At 42.9% G+C, this 19404-nt stretch overlaps 1 protein-coding gene across 1 annotated transcript in view; it reads left to right on the top strand.

Annotated features, from left to right (window-relative positions):
• shq1 (SHQ1, H/ACA ribonucleoprotein assembly factor) overlaps nt 1–17296 on the top strand; it is a 34514-nt gene extending 17218 nt beyond the window's left edge. Inside the window, 4 exon segments of the mRNA XM_018698999.2 lie at nt 108–231; nt 6168–6288; nt 15896–15951; nt 15954–17296. Coding sequence (XP_018554515.1) covers nt 108–231; nt 6168–6288; nt 15896–15951; nt 15954–16564 — 912 coding nt within the window. The 3' untranslated portion in view covers nt 16565–17296.
• The last annotated feature ends 2108 nt before the right edge of the window (nt 17297–19404 follow it).

A 19404-nucleotide genomic window follows, 5' to 3' on the forward strand; every position in this document is an offset into this window, starting at 1 on the left:
CTTAATTTCTTTTCTCTGTGGGGGGAAAAAAAAAAAAACACGGTCTGGTTTACGCTGCATAACTTTCATGAGTGTCACGAGTGTCATGTTCTCTCTTTTGCATACAGACATACAGCTCCTTGATAGAGGTCCTAGTGTCATTCGGACGAAGGGTTTTGTGCTACCCACTCTACAGGCACTTTACATTGGTCTCTGCTGCTGTTCGTGACACAATTAAGATCTTGCAATCAGGTGAGTGCAGGCACCAGCAACCCACCCACACACACACGCAGGCTCATAAACACACATTACCACAGTGACCTTTCACCTCTGCAGACTGGTTGTAACCCTGCAGTGTCTGCCACATGTTCATGAGTTTGTAGTCTGTGTGGGCTTTGTGGGTTTGTGCAAAGACTAGCAGCTTCACCTAAATCAAACCTCTTGGTGTGGATTCATTTCACTCCACTGTGAGCACATGATCAGCACTAATTAGTGTTAATTGATTTTTGTCCACCCTGTGGTTTCTTCTGAGCAGTGTTTTTATATGTAAATAAGGCTTTGGTGTGTGGAGTCAGGCAGAGTCCGCTGCCTGCGTGTAAGCAGTGGGGCGCAGGTCGATTGTGAGACAGCCTGAAAGTCAGCATGCTTTCGTGGTACATTGCCTAGCAAAAACAACCTGCTGGACAGACACAGAGTCTGGCGAAAGTGGTTCCTGAGCCTACTGTGGCGTGTGTTTTGAAAGTAATATTCCTCCAGCTAAGCAAGAGAGTGGCCCAACTCCCACCTCCTCGGGGAGTGAAATGTGGATTAGTGGAGAATTGAGTGTTGACTTTGATATCTGGAAGCCCAGAGTAATCTTTAAATCAAAAGCCCCCACGGACAGATGAAACTCTGCTGTGTAAACACACTCAGGATGTGTGAGGGCTAAGATTATCCAGCTTGTGATGATTTTAACGCTGGTAAATGACAGGAAATTAAAGGCCTTTTAAGCTCCAGATTAGCATTTCTGCGCATCATTAAGTAGGAAGATGAGTTGATCAGTCAAGCCAGGGAAACAGCAGTTTGAGTCACTCTTTCCCTCACCTTCTTTCTCAGACCTCGAAAACACTTCTCCTGTCATAACGAGATTTCTCATGTTCATGTCAAGCCAGAAATTGTTCCAGTGTTTTCCCGACAGCTCATACAGCATCATACTCAGGCTTCTCTTTGTCCAACAGCCAGCTTATAAGAGCCTCTGTTCGTGTCAATGTACTAAGGAGGAAAGAAAGCAAATTAATTCACTATTATTTTTCATTATGTTAACTCCTGACTCATAAAAGTTATTATTTGCAAGCATTAGGGATGTATGAGTAATGAACTGTAACACTACAGTTTTTCTGCCTGGCGTGTGTCTGAGGGTGTGTTTCCTCCCAGCCTTACTTCACGCACTAATTAATTTGTCAGGATAAGGCAAACGGAAATGCATGCTCTATTTTTGAGGCACTTCATTTAAGTGGCTATGAAAGCAAACATTCATAGGAATTAGTAAAACAAACCCATTAATGGCAGCGCGCAGGTTAAGGCCTCGGAGGAAATGTTATCCAGGGGTAAATATTTGAACAGGCCTCTGGCAGCTTGGCGAGTATTCTCAAGGAGCTACTCCACCTGCCTTCTCAGTGTCTGTAACTAAAGACACACTGAGCAGGTACAGAAGAGCAGAGAGCCTGAGGGGACGGCAGGTAAGAAGTGGCACGGAGGACCTCTGGGTCATGCTGCTGTCATTATCGGATTGACAAGACAAGACGAGATGAGATGAGAGATGTCAGATGTGGTCCTCTTTTACAGATCCATCCACCGTGGATGGATCGTCTCTGCTGTCAGTCACTGAGAAAAATTTTGTGGCGGTCATGGAATTTCTTCTGGGATTCTGGGAGAGCAGGGAAAGTTTGGGAATTTAATTTGTGGAACTCAAATTTTAGGATCAAATAAGCACTCTGACCTAGTTAACAGAAAATCAAGGGAGAGTAATGAAATTTTGCAATCGGCTCAGAGTGTGAACACTTGAGGTTCAGGGTGCTGATGATCTTTTATTGGATGAGATGCATGGATTGTGTGTGTGTGTGTGTGTGTGTGTGTGTGTGTGTGTGTGTGTGTGTGTGACTGAATGAGAGGGAGAGTGTGAAAAAGGTTCTGATATTAAATGCATTCATTTTTACTTGATGTATTAAAACAGGCAATTAAACTGCAGTGAGCAAGATTGTGATATCGGCGAGCAGTGCTGTAATGGCTGAACTACCCTCGCGCATTAGATCTGACTCTGGATAAAGATGTGCCTCTCCTGCTTTTCAAGCACATCATCATTAGTGGCAACATCAGACAAATGCACAAACACTTCCTGCTGCTTCTTCCTGCTCTCTGAAAGCTGCCTCTGCTCCTACTCTCAGAAACTGAAAAGCAAGAAGAGAGAATATATTACTCTTTAAAAAATTGAGAGGTGGTTCATTTGAGTTAAAGAACCTTTAAGGAGATCCAATCAAGGAGATTTTTTATCCTCTATATTATGAATTTTATCAATGGAATCACTAGTTTGGCCAGTAAGGCAGCGTTTGGACAATAAGCATATATTTCACTCAACAATGCATTTCTCTTTTTTGCAGATGATTTACTTTTATTTTTGTCCAAGGTGCAGATGTCCCTCCCCAGTATTTCTGTAATTACTAAATCCATCTCAGAGTGATGTGATGAACTACAGCGTTCTAACGGTTTCTCATTTTAAATACCTTCTAATAGACATTCACCATCTTCCCCTTTAATAAAGACTATCAAATATTGAGCACTATTCAAACAGATATGGGTAAAGGGTACGAAATACCCAATTCCCTATTAGTCAGGATTTTAATAATTAAAATGAATGTTCTATCTAGAATAAATTTTCACAGTTACTTTACTTTTGTCCCTTTCATGCAAGTACTTGGAACATTTACCTTTAATATTGTCTCAGTTCACATGGAAATGCAAACATCCAAAAGCGATGGAATTAGGCTGTAACTATCTGCATCCTTTGTTAAACTGGTTCAGTGGCTCTTAATCTATTCCATGTCTCCCAGTTGAAAAGAGAATTAAGGTGTGGTCCAGTTACAGCATACTGTGTATATTTAGACTTTAGCTTTATTACATCCATAGCTGCAACCAAAATATACAGAGACAACTAATATGTAGGTAAGCATCACTTCACATTCTGGGATAATAAGAATGACAAAATACATCAGTGGGGGTCCAAGTGGCATATGACACATGTATCATGAAATTAAATAGATTCCAAGCTGAATAAATATTAATGTTAATGCAGTCTATTCATTTCTAACATATTGGTCCTTTTTATCATTTGTATCACTTTTTATTACAGTATGAATTTTTAAACCACAGAACCCTAGACAAATGTATTGCAACTAAAGCATGGAATGGGGAAAGAAGTACAATTTGTCTTTCACTTAGCTGCCTCTGTAGTTTTTGAAAACTCTATATTTTTGTCCAGAAGACACAGCAGCCTTTGTTTGTGGTCAGTCGCACACCTACCACTGCATCTATGCAAGCCTGCTCTTTCAGTGGCTGTGGGGGGGACTTGCTTTTGTACATTTGAGCTGCACGTTCTTCCCCACTCATTGGATACTCTGCTCTTGCCTGATTAACACACATTTCTCACTTGTCATAGGAATCACCACAGTGAACTGGTGCACAGAGCAACCTTTCCTCTAATTTTCTGCAAACAACTCATGAATCTTCCCTGTGAAAAAGACTCTTGGAAGCAAGTGTGTTTTTTCCTCATACGATCCAAGTCCCGAATTTGAGGGCAGAGTTCCCTGCATACGATCCCATGCCTAAATGAGAACCAAATGTTTGTTTAAGGTTTTCCTCACTGCAAGTGTGCTGTTTATTTTGATTGGGCTGGAATGTCTCTGGACAATGCCAACCAGCTCTGCGGAGGTGGAGAGGAGCATTTTCTCTTGCCCTCAGTGAATTGTTGGCCACATCATAAGGCTATTTATATGCCTGATTGGAGGGAGAAGTGCTGTGGCAGTTTGGCTCGATGTGTACTTCAGGGAAAAGTCATTTGTCAGAATAGCAAATGAAGATTCTGTGCAGTTCTGCGTGTGGGATTAATTTGTGGTGTTGAATGCTAGCTAAAACGATTTTAAAAACACATTGCCCAAAGGTAGGTGACAACCACAAACTATGTGATATGCAATGCAGCTAAAAGCTTTCACTGGGTGGCAGATGATTTATTTAAATCTTGACTGAGCTACAAAACCTTTAGGTAATTAATAGCATACTGAATCACATGCTGAATGTACCACATGGAAACCCTGTTCATGCAAAAACTACATGAACTTAAAACATAATTGAAATGGAGTAAAATAAAGATTTTAAGTTTACCACAAACTATTTTACCAAAGTGTTAAAATAATAATTATGATACAAATGTATTTACAGAATTAGATGAGCTTAATTAACTGAAAACAGTAACTGAAGTGTTTTTATTCATGTCCATGACATTGTTTATGTTTTCGGTAGGATAGCATGACAAACTTTGATTACCTTTTATTCTGCATATATTAGAATTGTCCTCTTTCCAATTTCTACACTAACTATTAAATCCTGAAAAGCACATAAATATCCAGAAGAAAACTGGATTTATGTGTTTTAAAATCCATAAACCTTTGCTCACAACAACCTTTCTAAAAACCTCAGACATTTATATGTTTACTAACATGTTTGAAGCATTATGTATTTTTGTTACCTGCAAACCCCAAAGTTGTATCTGTGCTGTTGATTTAACCATTTGTTAAGGCAACAGTTCACATAAGTCCCCGAAGAGCACATATTTCCTTACTCGCATATAATTTAGCTCAGCAGAGATGCGATTTTATGTGCAGTGGCTTGGAGATATTCTAGATTTCTGCTGCCTCCACCCCAATTCCATGGAGGTGAATGGAATTTTGTTTATGGTGCTCAAAGCATTGAAAATGGAGTTTCATAAAACACACAAACACATGTCGTTTGGCAGGAGACATTTGCATTCAACCAGAGGGTGGGGCAACAAACTTCTCTCTCAAACTTTTTAATTTTCTGCACTGTAGCTCTTGACATTACAGTATCATGGGTCATTAGTGCAGCCATAGCCTTTTTGGTATATTTTTGTAAATCAAAATCGAGCATAAGCCCAGCAGTATCGCGTTTGTCTGTCTGGGACATTACCTAAGTTTAGCAAAGGCTGATTGAAACAGCAGGCTTGGATACAGTAGCTGTGTCCATATTTCATACTACATATTAATTCTGTGCAGCTGTAGTGTGTTCACACTAGAAAAGTGGCAAAATTAAACATACTGAAATAGTTAAAGGCTTAAGCTGTAAGATCAGATAGGGTGGCAAATCCATAGTACAGAATTGTGACAGGAAGATTGCAAACTTGTTTAGTTCAGTGTCATTTGGTGGGTGTAGGAAATGTTTAGGCTAGATTCACAAACTCTAAAAGAATGATTCTTCTTATTTAAGACCACACAGAATTTGTAGAAAATGATTTTCTTGAGCAGTAGACAAAAATAAAAATGTTCAGAAGGTTCACGCTGTGTAGTTAAGTGACCTGATTTGACCTTGGTGCCGTGCACAGTTTGAATAACATTCATTACTTTGCTGGATTGAATCATTGATGTCTATACAATTTGTAAATCAGGCCTTCATGTTTGTCAGATCACAAGAAAAATGGATTCAGAATAGGACTATTATGATGCTGCACAATAGCTGAATGGACAGACTGGAATAGATGTCAAGTGGAAAATCATCAAAAACATTCAGTGCTATTTTTGACACATGAAGGCAAACACATTTTTGACAGAAAGTCTGAACAGAACCACAATTAAATTGACAGATTGAATGCCAAAAATAGAGTTTTGTCTTCTTTGGCTCTTTTGTCTGGGATGAACCATTTCTTAACCAAGAACTCGTCTTAAACCGTATGGATCAAATTACTGTGCAGCTCGCTGGGATTTTCCTCTGATCCTGTACCTTGGCTTTTATGTATGGAACAATGACTGCAAGCCTTTAGATTCATGCTGTGTCTGCCAGCAGCTGGAGTACATTGTCATCCTTAATACTGAGTGAGAATAACACTGTTTTTCCATTTGCCTGCCACGGTGTGTTCCTGTGCCCAGGGAGAGCCTGTGTCCTCAAATGCCTGCTGAATATTCACAAAGTCTTCAGAGAGAACGATCCGGCCTACATACTGAACGATCTGTACATCACAGACTACTGCATCTGGATCCAGAAGGTCAAGTAAGTTCACCAACACACACATAAATCCATGTGCACACACCTCAGAGACCTTCATCTAGAGAGAATTACCTTCAGAGCTCAGGGGAAGTGCCACTCAGCCCCCATGATATATCGGTGCTTCTGAGGACGAGGATTAGACGAGTCATTTGTCACAGCATGGACAATTGAACGGCCAAATGCAGTCTCCCTTCTCTCCATTATCACGAGTCAAAAGTACCATCATTGACTCTTAAAAAGCCAGCTGTGCTCAGCAGATTCACTTTGTATGAAACTTTTGTGAGCACACGTGTGCTGGAGCCTCTCACATCCTCCATGGGTATAACCTTCCACTAGCATTTCAAGCTCAATCACGCGAAATCTGCTCTTTTTCCCCTAAAATGATATAGGTTTGATGGCTCTCTCCTCTTCCTAGCACATATTTTACAATTACTTACATATTTCAAATGTGAGCCTGTGAGCACATTACTCAGTAATGAGCTCTGTTTTACTCTTGGCCAGGGTTCAGCCAAGTGGTGTGCTCGTCTGGAAAAAGCCCAGTTGAAAAATGTGTGCCTGATGTTGTAGGCTCAGCGCCCAGATGCAGACACGATAAAAGGTCTGCAGGGATTTAGTGCTCCCCACCCCATCCACACACACCCCCCCTTCCTCACATTCTCATTTCTACATTTTTCCAGCAGAAGTCTTGAATCCTGCTCTTAAAAATGCAAGGGACCTTAATGTGTGGGAGCAGCTCAGGTTAGGGAATGGTAGGAATCTCTCTTTTCTCTTCGAAGACAGTGACCACGGGAAAAGGCACACTCTCTATCTTCCTCCGTGAGCACACAGAGCTGCTGAAGCTCTGTCAGCTCACTGAAAAACTCAATCAGTCTCCTCTCGGCTGCGGGGCACCCGAGCACTGCTCCTCCTCCCTGCTCCTCCTCTCTTTTCCTTTGCAGTACATTGGAACTAAATGTCAGCTTGACCTAACGTGGTGACTCCTATGACTCTCTGCATCGATCATCTCGTAGCACTGACCTGTGATTGAACTGTTATATTTCGCCCTTTGAGTTTTATCCCCCCGCATAAGCTGTCATGTTGTGAAAAAGACATTCAGATTAGTAAAACCACTTCTCTATCACTTCCAACCACTTAAGCAACCACGCTTGTACTGCTCTTTTTGTCCTTTCAGTATCGGTGTTCTGGCTCAATAGACATTCCATACAGTCTCCACTTGTGGTTTGTAAAACTATGTTCCCATGTTTGGAGTCTAATATTAAAAGGAGCCTGCAGTCAAAATGCAAAGCAGCGCAGGAGAGCCAGGCCCGTTCTCTGAGGTTTGGAATGATCGCTTTCCACACACCAGCCTCCCCCTATCACACATGCGGTTTGTTGTGGCAGTCCCTTTTGTGTCATCTGACAGGTTTGATGACAGATCGTGTAGGCATTGTTTTCTCCGGTGCAAGATATTCCCCCGTGCAGGATTTGTCATCCTCCACTAAGTGAGTCGTCTCTGGGAGCTGGGCGGTAAAATGAGATGTAATCTATACCCCCGGTGCGATCCCTGTATCTTGTCACTCCCCATGGCCGACGAGGCAGATGCGATCAGCTGGGCATGATGGACACAGCGATTAATGGATGTTTGCTGGCTAGGGGTTTGATTTATTTAATCTCGTCGCTGTCCCGCATGCATTTCTACTCCTAAAGTTCCTCTGACTGCCGAGACATCGGTCTCAAATTTACAACCTCGTAAAGACTTCAGCGTGATTTAAACCACAGGGCAGGCACTCCCCTTTACTCTCACACACGGAGTCAGAGGAGAACCCTGTGCATTGAAAGAGCGCAACCTCAAAGCAAATTGCTCTTCACATTGTCTCAGTGATGTGGAACTTCTTTTTTTTTTCATTGCGGTGGTCATCGTTCCAGAATTTAACACACACTTCCTTTGTGGAAATTGTTTTAACTTGGCCCTTGTACACCCATCCAGTCCTAATTATCTCTGAATTGTTAGCAGAGAGTATTATTCCAAATAGAGCAGCAGCCTCAACAGTCCATTAGCCTCAGTGTATGCTTTTTGAAGGTCCTCAGATGCCAAAGCCCCTGCAGAGCTGCTGGACTGCAGAGAAAAAAACAGCGAGTCGCCTCACTTTCTCTCTTTGTCTTCCCTCCCTTTATCAAAAAGCTTGGAGAGAGGCCAACGTAGATTCGTGGCAGCCAGCACAGACAAAGCTTATAAGACTGGTGTTGTGTTACAGTACCTCGGTTAAATCAGAAGGGCTACAACTTCCTTTCTCAGTGCCGGTTCACTCACAACCACCCACCCACCCTTATTAATTGGGTCAATTAGATTCTAGCAGGGAAAAAAAACACGGCAGCATACCAGTAATGTGCTTCAGGGTTGGTCTGAGAGGAGGGAAGTGAGGTGAGTTTTCATATTAAGTCATTAGTGTGCAGGGAAAAACTGGCTGTCTTGGGTTTTTTCTTTTGTGGAGCAAATTTGTGACTTGTCTAAAAGATGTGCGAATTGGACAATCGCACATTGCTCCTGAGGCCGGGAAATGGTTTAGGGATAGACTGAGCCATGCTCCATAACAGCTGAATGGACAGACTGAGATAATTGTGAATGGTAGGTGTGAAGTGAGCAGTCCCAAAAAAAAAACAATGGGTGTTGTTTTCACTGAAGAAAAGGAGTACAGTGGAAAAAAAAGAATGTGTGCAGCTTTGCATGAAAACAACAAAAGAAGCTGCCAAAAATGAAGTTGTAGACATTCTTTTTTTCCCTTTATTTTTGAAGTATGAAGCAGCCCCCAGGGTTTCTACACACTCTCCTCCTCCCTTGTCTCATTCATCCTCTGTATTGTGTGCATGACAATGCCACTGGGGAGAGCTGTCGGCAGCCCCCCCCACCCCAGGGAAAAGCATTTGGAGCTCCAACAACTGGGAGCGTCTGAGGGCAGTGAGGTCAAGCATGGGGTCAGTGTGTCAGCTAAGACCGGTGGTCAAACGCCTTGAAAGTGCTCTTGTGTGTGGTGGTGTGGTGTTAACACCCACCCCACCCCCTGCTGAGTACGGCTGGTCAGTTCACCTCAGTCTACCCTCCATGTGGATTGTAAACCACAAGGCACTTATTACCCAGATTTTCCCATCGGCTACTTAGCGCAATAGGTGTTTTTGTTGTACTTGTGCCCAGGGGCTTTTCCTGGAAAATTAAAATTAGGTGTTAGAGGATATTCCTATGGTGTACTGCCCCCTGTGTGGTGGGAAATGGGGGATTGTGTTCAAGCCAAGCCTGGCAGGTTCTCTACGCCCCCTACCAACCACACACAGCTGACATGACACCCAGATGTTTGCTGGAAAGCACTTCCCTGGAACCAGGCAGTGTCACACAACTGTCAAACGCCTGTCCTGAAGGCTTTGAAACAGATAATGGAGCTGCTATATCTGATGTTAGCCTCAGCACTGAAGGAGATCCTAGAGGCCCCGCTGGGGAGAACAAAGACACAAATGTCTCTCAGCTAACAGGGATAAGTACTACAGATTTCCTCCCAGCATGAGGCCACTCCAGCTTTTTGTCTTGAGTACACAGGCTCATCTTAAACACAGACTTGCACAGTATGTTTCCATAATTTCTTCTATCCATGTTTGGAGTGCCCACTCCAGTTATTACAGTCGATAATAGCGTTGGGATTTTTTCTGTCTTTGCAGCCTCACAGACGTGTGCATTTAGATGAAACCCTATCAAACAACTGCCGATAACCTTTTTTAGAGATATAAACAAGTGAATGTAACAGCTGAATATAAAAGCAGGCAGACTGAATAAGTACCACTAAAATTTCAAGTCTTTATTGTCTGAGGGGTTTTATAAATCAAAAGGTGAGAGAGGAGGCAGTAAAAGCAGACAGTGAAGAGCCGAACATAGTTTGTAGTAAATTTCCCCCATTCCCAACAGTAGGGTATAACTCTAAAGATTTTAACTTTTCAAGCTACACTGTTAAAAAAAAAAAAAAGAAAAAAAGAAAAAGAAGGTAGAACTTCCAAATCTAAGCCCAAGGGCTTTGACTTCTTTGAGCACTCACCAACCCAGTGCCTACAATAGCAGAAACACTGTTTGTTGATGGAAATTTCAACTCGACTTCTGAAGCTAAATGATGAAGTGGGGAATACAATAGAACCTTGTCTGTCGAGGCATGCTTTTTAAGAAATCTCACACATGTTGGTTTATGATCCACCAAACCACCAAAGTCTTTAAAAAAAACATTTTTTAGACAAACTGAGTCTTTGTAGATTTGGGCCGTGATAACAGCCAAGAACATGATGATATCCCTACAAGAGAGTTCAGCAGGAACTCGAGCAGGCAGACAAACCACCAGTTTGATCAGATCATCTAAACCACTAATTCTGAAGTAAAATCATAAATGAGCACACCCTAAAAGCATTGTCATAATCCAGCATTGTATAGAACAAGGCTAAGCACCAGATCATACAAGAAAAGAAGTGGCTTGTATGAGTTGGTGTCCGACCACCAAAATCAAATGTGTACAAAGAGAGACACTATATTGTTTAAATGTAATACTGTATAATCTCCGCTGATGTATGTGAGATAAAGATTTTCAGACAGTATCTCAAGTAATACATTCATAGTGTGTTGGTCTTACACATAAAAAGTGCCTCAAATAGTTGTGTAACAAATAATAAAGACAGCTGAGAGAGAAATTCAATGCTAACTCTGATACTAGGCAGGTATATTACTTAGTATGTTCATTATCTCAAATTGGCATGTTGGCATGCTAACAGCATTTAACATTTGCCAATTAGCACTAAACACTAAGGCTAATGGGAATGTTTTAGGGAAGGATGTTTTAGAATACAAAAATTTGCAATGGCACAAGAGGGGAGGTCAGGAAGTAATTACAATTAATCTTGAGGAGAACTTGAATTTCTGAGCCAAATTTTGTGGCAATATATTCAATTATTGTTGAGACATTTCACTAAAAACCAAAATATCTGCCTTATGGTGGCCAGGGGATTTTCAAGCTTAATAGGATTCATCCTTTTGGCACCACAAATGCCTATAGAAAAACAGTGTGCCTGTACAACCACTATGAGTAGAGTAAGTCAAAGTTGAACGAGCAAGTCTGGAAAATCCAAAGGACATTTGTATCACATGCTAGTTTTTTCTTCCAAATAAGCAGTGTAAAACTGGGGGATTTCAGTACTTTATGTTCTGTCACTGTGCCGTCAGATCTTAGCAGTGAAGTTTTTGAGTAAACCGTTATCGTATCTGATAGGAATGACAAGCAATGCTACAAAAATAAGATCTAGGTTGTGATAAAAACCTTCTCCCTCAAAATAGGTCAGCAGATATTTCTGTCACAATAGTACTGTATATCAGTGTTTCTACAGTACAGTAAGTCCTTTCTTAGGCAGCTATACATATAACCTCCAATACTGGCTCGCTGAATAAATACATCTGTGTTTCTCATTTCTGGATTCAGAGTGGCATCCAGTGCCTCGGACCGTTCCAGCATTCAGTCACACTGACGGATCACATCTCCCAGTGTCGGCTTTTATCCCCCTCAGCTAGTGAAAGATGCATTTTGTGAGTTACACTGAGGAAATCTGGTGCTCATATTACACAGATTTATACATCTGAAGACAAGCTTTATCTGAAGTGTTTTCAAGACCACAGACATGCTGAATGAGTTGCTCTTTCAGTGAACACGAGTCTGATGAAAGAAATGTCAGATTGTAATTTAGCTCGGCTCTTTCACAGACGCCACACACACACACACACACACACACACACACACACACACACACACACACACACACACACACACACACACACACACGTATACACCCGCTCTTCCCATGCTCATCTGAAGACTCTGGCAGATGGAGGCATCTTTGTCTCACCAGAAGTTTTCCAACCTTGAAAAAGCCACCCCTCCTCAGTTTAATGAAGGCAAGCCACAACAGCGGTGTAGTAATGACTGGATTGTGTACAACATTATCCCTCCCCCTCCTGGACAGAGCCTTTGTATTCACCGCAGGCCGAGCTTCTCCCACCACAGAGCAAGGGAGGGGAGAGAAAACAAGCGCGCCTTTCCAATGCTAACTCAATAATGACTTCCCACGGGGGAAAGAGAATACGGGGCAGTCTTTGAAGTGGCTGTGCTGCAGGAGGCTCTTCTGCCCCAGCCTCGCTACAGGAAGCTCTTGCATGGATTTTATAGAGCCTGGGACCTAAACAGGCTCCATACAGCCTGCACACACTCATCATCATCAGTTGAGGTTACATTAATGTCTTGATATCCTGTAGTCGTTGTTTGAAAAACCCATTTGTCATTGTTAAAGTTGTATAGGACTTGTGGATCTTAGCTTTAGTGACATTCACACATGGAATCTACAAAATTGCTGAACTCAAATATCTAAAGAATGCAGTGGTTTGGGGTTTTTTCCACACATAAGTCACCTCTCAAGAAGCACTTATGTGTTGACACATATGCTGATTGTGTATGGAGATTAAGCATTTCTCACAAGACATTTTGTCTCCAATTCGCGTTGTTGTTTTGTGATGCCTAGATTGATTTGAAATGTCTGTTTAAACTGAAAAAAGAACTTTTACACAGACGTTAATCATGCTAGTTGGCAATGTGGGTCAGTCACTTTGGTTTAGACTGAAATATTTCTACAACCACTGCTGTCGCCATGAAATTTGATATTCATGGTGCCCAGAGGAGGAATCCTAATGACTTTGTAGTGATACCTGAGACTAGTGATACCTTAACCCATACCGCTTCTAATTTAGTGCCACCATGAGGTTGACACTTGAGATTTTAACTGAAGTGGATTGACATGAAATTTGGCATTCATGCTCCCTTCAGGATAAATTGTAATAACATTTCTTGTGCCATCAGGTCAAAAGTTTAATTTGTCCAGAACTTTGGTCTGTAACCAAAAGCATAGCTGCATTGCTAATGACATTCCCATCAGCCTTTAGCAGTGTGTTTAGTGATAATTTTCGTTAACATTCTAACACACTAAACTAAGATGGTGAATATGCTAAACCTTACACCTGCTTGCCGACAGCTGTGTTAAGCCCAAAATGCCAGGCAGTCAGCTCTGTGTTAGAACAGTGCATGGGGCTGCATTAATGGGCACACGTTTCAGGTATGAAAGGAGGCATGAAGTACAATCTAGGGACATCCAGTTTGAGTAACATAACTGTGAATCTGAAGACTTGCCAGTTGCTGTAACACCGCACAGCAGTTAATTATACTATGAGACAGGATTTTACAAGTAAAACCCCAAGCCCACTGACTCCTACTGAAGATGCAAAACAAAACAAAAAATTTTCATTTGGCAGCTGTGCACTGTGTTAATGAAGGAACATGTCACCCAGTGTAACAGTGGCACAGAGGAATAAGATATATCAGGATTTGGCAGCACAAATGATACTTGTTAGTAGGATCAGTTCATTGTTGATTTTGGTCTTTTCATGTGTTGACAGGAAAGAAAATATAGAATAGCATACAGTATAGAATACCTGGCCTCTCTGGCTATACTTATCCTCTAATGCAAGAGCAAATCAGTTTGACACTTCCCTCTTCACAGTCTACATCTCTTATTTCTTTTTTGTGTCTTGCGGGTTTTATTTCATAGGATTTACAGACTTTATAGCTTGAGAATGTCGTGCATTTCAGCCACACTCCCTCCATGACCGAAACCACGGGGGAAGATTTTTTTCTAGAAACCTTGATAGGTTCTCAGCTGGCAAGTTGCCCAAGCATCTTAGCAGGGAAATGGATTTCAGCTACAGTTTTCAAATTCTGTCACATTGTGACAGAGAAAACTGCCAAAACATTTTTGGATTACAGGTGCGTGTGAGAAAGGGCATTCTGCCCTGCCCCCACCCCCCCCCCCACTTTACTCTTTATTCACACTTTATCGGTTTCGGTTTCTCGATGTACAGAGGAGAATGTGAATGTAAAAACTACAAGATCTGTTTACACAGTCCCTCCTAGGTCTTAAATGAATACACAGCCTCTACATGCTGCTTCCATAAACACTTTACCCTCTAGAATGGGGAGCTCATTAGGACTGCACGGTAATGAGGAGCCATCCTGGTGCTCAGCAGTGGGTTAATTGGGCCAAAGAGGGCAACAGGAGCTGAGTGTGAAAATGTGAATGGCAGCAGAAGAGTAGCCTCTCCACACATACACACCCCCTACGCATAAACACACACACCAGCATAGCTCACACATTTTATCCCACCCTGAATGGACATAGTCTGAATCGCAGTGACCCACAGAGGTCAGCTCGTAATCACCATGGCAATGGGGGAGGCACACACGCCCTAACCGCACTGAGGGACGAATAGCAACCACTTAAGTTTTTGGCAGCATGGCAGACATTCCCAGCGTGAATAATGTGCAGACAGGGGCCTCCCAACAATCTGATGGCTTTACACAAATGGGGCCTTGTAGGAGGACATGCATCAGCAATAAAACACCTCTCTTCTCACAGAGTCTGTTGTGTCTTCTGTGGTGACACAACTTTAAAACTGAGGCTACAGGACAGGAAGGTTGTTTAATGTACTGCTTTATGAGGGCATTCCCTTAATCTTAATCTTTGGAGACATTTAGCTTTGGGGCTGCAGCTTGGAGCCATTCTCTGCCCAGACTTTTATTGACTGTATTGCAGTTGGACTTTGAGCACAACTGCAGTCTCTCAGACCGTTCAGAATTACCCTGCCTCTATTCTGCAGGATTTGTCCTCTGTGTGCTTGTGTTAGTTCTATTAGTTACCCACTGCTGCTTGATTGTTAGGTAAAATATCTAAAGTTTAAAATTCAAATCAAACTAAAAGATTTTTTTTTCTTTTTTGCCATTCTTCAAAACATTCTCAGGCTTTGTTGCCTACTCTTGAAATAATTTGAAAAGGGCACAGAAGTACTTTTTAAAATATTAAAATCACATTTTGTCTGGTGTGAAAGGTGCCTCTGCTCGCTTTCAACCTCCGCAAGCGATAGTCTAGTTGTAACCAATGACCGTTAACATCTCCTCTTGCAGGGCACTGCAGCCTCTAACTGTTGGCTTAGCCTCTCAGAACGCGGAGGTGAAAGTGTGTGTGTGTGTGTGTGTTTGCGTGTGTGGACTGTGGTGGAGGCGGAGGAGGAGGAAGGGCGCGCCTCTCTCTGTAATCCCCTCTCAGTCTCTTATCACCTCTCGCAGGGAGAGCAGCAGCAGGGGGAGGAGAGCCCAAGCCCTGTGTATCAGCAGCGCTCCTCTCCCTACATTATTAAACATCCATATTTCCATATTTCATTGAGCCCCCCGCGCCTCGGCAAATCGCAGTCTACTTAGCATTCAGATGAGAATGGGATTTGGTTAATGGGTATTAGATTTGTAGATGGTTATCCTGTGGCTATGTCTTTAGTACGCAGAGCCAGTCGATCAGTCAGTCGTTGTGCCTCACTCTCTTCTCCAGTATCACTGATGAAGTTGTTGTTGGATCCCCCACCCCCCCCCACCCCCAAGCATAGTCATACACCAGTCTTACTGAAGAAAAATGAAACAACTTTTTGCTTTCCCAACTCGTCCCCATCTCCTCCTCTTCATCTTCACAGGTCCAAAAAGGTGACAGCCTTTGCTGCAATGTTACAGAAAGCCTCTCTGCAGAAAAAGACTTGGGTCTGGAGCTTGAGGAGCTGGAGGAGGCAGCGACAATGGTGGCGGAGGAAGAAGGAGATAAAGAGCGGGGAGCTTCTAAGAGCGCTCCAGCATCCCGCGGTGACAGCAGCAGCGCTTCCAGTGACAGCAGCTGCAGCAGCAGCAGCAGCAGCTCGTCCGATGAGAGCGAGGAGTCTGAGGCTGAAGGGCAAGGCTGCACGGAATCCAACAAGGGGGGAGGAGGAGGGGGAGGAGGAGGAGAGACGCGTAAGGACAACCCTCTCCAGACCCATCCCACCTTCGCTGCCTCTCCCATCCCTCAGGAGCCAACGAGCACGCTCCCCTCAGCGGGGAGGAACATGGACGCCCTCCCCTCAGCTTCAGAAGGCACCAGACAGCTGATCCAGGAGCTGGGGGAGCGGGTGGTGGAGGAGCTGAGAATCTCTCAAGTCTCCCGCTACAAAGCAATGAGAGACAATTCACAGCTGAGCAGCGAAGGAGCAAAGACTGAAGAAATGTCTGGGAGGAGCAGCAGTGCGACTCTGTTAGAGCCAAGTCCTCGCAGGAACCCTCTGCTCATCGTCCAAACGGAGGACGATCCTGATGAGAGAGACTTCATCAGCTGATAGAAAGTGAAACTTGATGAACTGAAATGAACTGTTAACTCAAGTGTAAGTGATGTAAAGAAATGTTTTGTCTTTTAATGTTTTTCTGTGTATTTTGGTAATTTTTAAATGCCTCTGCTTTGCTGTGATATGAGGCTGAGATATGAGATTTGTGCTTTAACCCTCTTCTAAAGGACCTTATTTTCCATCTGGAATTATATTTTCGTCATTAATGCACATACTAAGCCTCATTAAAATCCTTATTTCATATTTCTGTGGTTGGTTAATGAGCATGTGTGATCTTTAGTTTTCGTCATTTCGTTAGAAGAGGCAGCCCAGTCTTCTTCTTCTGTCTTTCCTCATGTTACCTGACTTTTTTTTTTTTTTTATTTCTGCTGCTCTTTATCCAAGTTGCCTACTTGATATACAGCTGCATTTTTAATCTCTGAACATACTGTGTATGATTTTATATGAATTATTTCTGCTCCTTTTTAATTATTCGAAGTAATTCAGCAACATCTGTGAACTTCTTGACCACCCATATATATTCCCTTACCCATATTGACAAATTAAATCTGTACATCCATGTTGGTCTCGAATAAACGACACAGGAATGTCACTCCAGGAACTAGACAAAGGTTTGTCATCATTCATCACTGTATATCACTCAGCCGAGGTGCCTGGCGTAGCTACCGTGAGAGAGCTATTCTTTTCCTAATAAATAGTAGGAAAAGCACTAACCCCTTCCTTAAAGCCCCGGCATTGATTGAAGTGGAAAAGACTCTGTCGGCACTAAACAGGGCCGGGGAGCACTCTGGAGTGATTGATTCATCTGGCATGAATGGAGGAGTGCCGTCGACACAGCTCAATATCATCGGCCGTGTCTAGCAGGCGAGAGAAAACAAACAAGGAAGCACATGTCAGGCAGATAGATGAGGGCTGCGAGCGAGGCTGTAGCACAGGAGCCGTTTGTTTGAGAGATAAGAGCACCCTGGGGCCCAAGGCGGCCACGAGATAGAGGAGCCGAAGGCCAGCAAGAGACCCAGCAGAGACAAACTGACACTCTGGCCAGCTCAGTCATGTCCACATCCTCTGTACAAGGAAGGAAAGTTCTGTGTCCCCTGAGTAGACTTGTGTGGATTACCATAATTGAGGGAGAAAATGGAAATATAGAATTGACCCAAATTTGCAGAATTTGTCAGGTTTTGTGATCCTAGTGGATCATAACTGGCTGAGGGAGTGACTTATCAAGCACAGCCTTAGTGTCGCCTCAGGCTTTTTCAAGGGGAATTTTATCCAGCGTGAATGAAGGCAGCTCAGGAGCCACTGGTGATGATGGCTCTTTAGGTAGGCAGTGTCTGTAGTACTGCGTTACCGAGATGGATGGTGTTGTTAAGCACCTCCCAAGAAGAGACATCCTCCTTGCAACACCCCCTTGGGAGCAAGCGCCATCATTGCTGTGACTGAGATGACTTACGCTGTGAAAGTCAGCCCATTTAAAATCCCCCAGCCCCCCCCAAACCCTTCGTTCCGGGGACATGAGTCCAGGGACTGTGCGTCCCCCGCAGGCGGTGGTTCCCTCTCCCCAATGGGGTTTCACATTGATTAAGTGACTCTGGGCTCCAGTGCCGTTTTTCATTTTAAAGTGGCCTCCATATTCCTCCATTAGTGCAGCCGTCTCAGAGCCTGACCGGGGGATCTGCAGCCAGACCCGGCACTTCAGTTGGTTCTTCTGCAATTAATCCCCCTCGCCAAATGACATTTTTTAGGAGACTAGGCCACGTTTTAATGAATGTAGTTGATAAATTATACAAGGCAGTAATAATGTGATGTCAATGCTCTATTTTGTCTTAGATTTGATAAATCAGCCCCTTAACCGTGTAGTGAGCGTGCCCTTTAACCGGCAAGGGTCTAAGAAACTGGAGTAATGCATTAAGAACTCATGTAGGCCACCTTGGAAATTAGCCAATTAGCAACACCAATCCAATGAAAGACAGTTCTGCCGAGCCTCTTTATATATTTGCTTTTCTCTAACCAACATGGGTAGACAAACATGATGTTTTAAGACTGCTAGCAGGAAGATCAGGAGCAAATCATCTCTGGCTGATATGACAATGTCTTTGAGAATTTTTTAATTTGCAAACACTCCAAAGACATACATGTTAGGTTAATTGGTGACTCTAATTTGCCCGTAGGTGTGTAGGTGTCTATATATTTTGGCCCTGCGATGGACTGGCAATCTGTCCGGGGTGTACCCCACCTTTCGCCCAATGTCAACTGACTTAGGCTCCAGCTCACCCAGTTCCAGGATATGCGGTGTGAAAATGGATGGATGGATGGATGGGAAATAAAACTAATGAATGCATGTGGGAGCTCAGTGACATTGGAAGTAGTAACTACATAGCTACCTTCACAATGGATTTGACAGCGTCATTGTGTGTCGTGTTGCAAAAGACTCAAATGACACTTTGAAATCCGATTCGAGTAGCTGGAGCACCTGGACTGAGACGTATCTGTAGCCATTGGAATCCTATTGGACTCGCATGTCAAATCACCTCTAAATGTGATTCTAAACAAAACATAAAGTTTTGATTAATGAGCTTTTGTGATGCTGGTAGATTTATTTTCTTAACCACTGAACAGAGTCATGCTACCTGTTTCTCCTGCTTCCAGCCTTTATGGTAACCTATGCTAACCGTCTCCTGGCTGTGGCTTTATATTCAATGGATAGATAAGAGAGTTGTATTGATTTTCCCATATAAACTCTCAGCAAGAAAGAGGATTCTTTCACTTCCTTTTTTTCAAGTCATAATGTCCAAAACCTCTGTAAAAAAGCACCACCTGTGTAGTTTGGTTTATCA

Source organism: Lates calcarifer, linkage group LG12 (genome assembly GCF_001640805.2).
Source record: "Lates calcarifer isolate ASB-BC8 linkage group LG12, TLL_Latcal_v3, whole genome shotgun sequence".
Lineage (NCBI taxonomy): Eukaryota > Metazoa > Chordata > Actinopteri > Centropomidae > Lates > Lates calcarifer.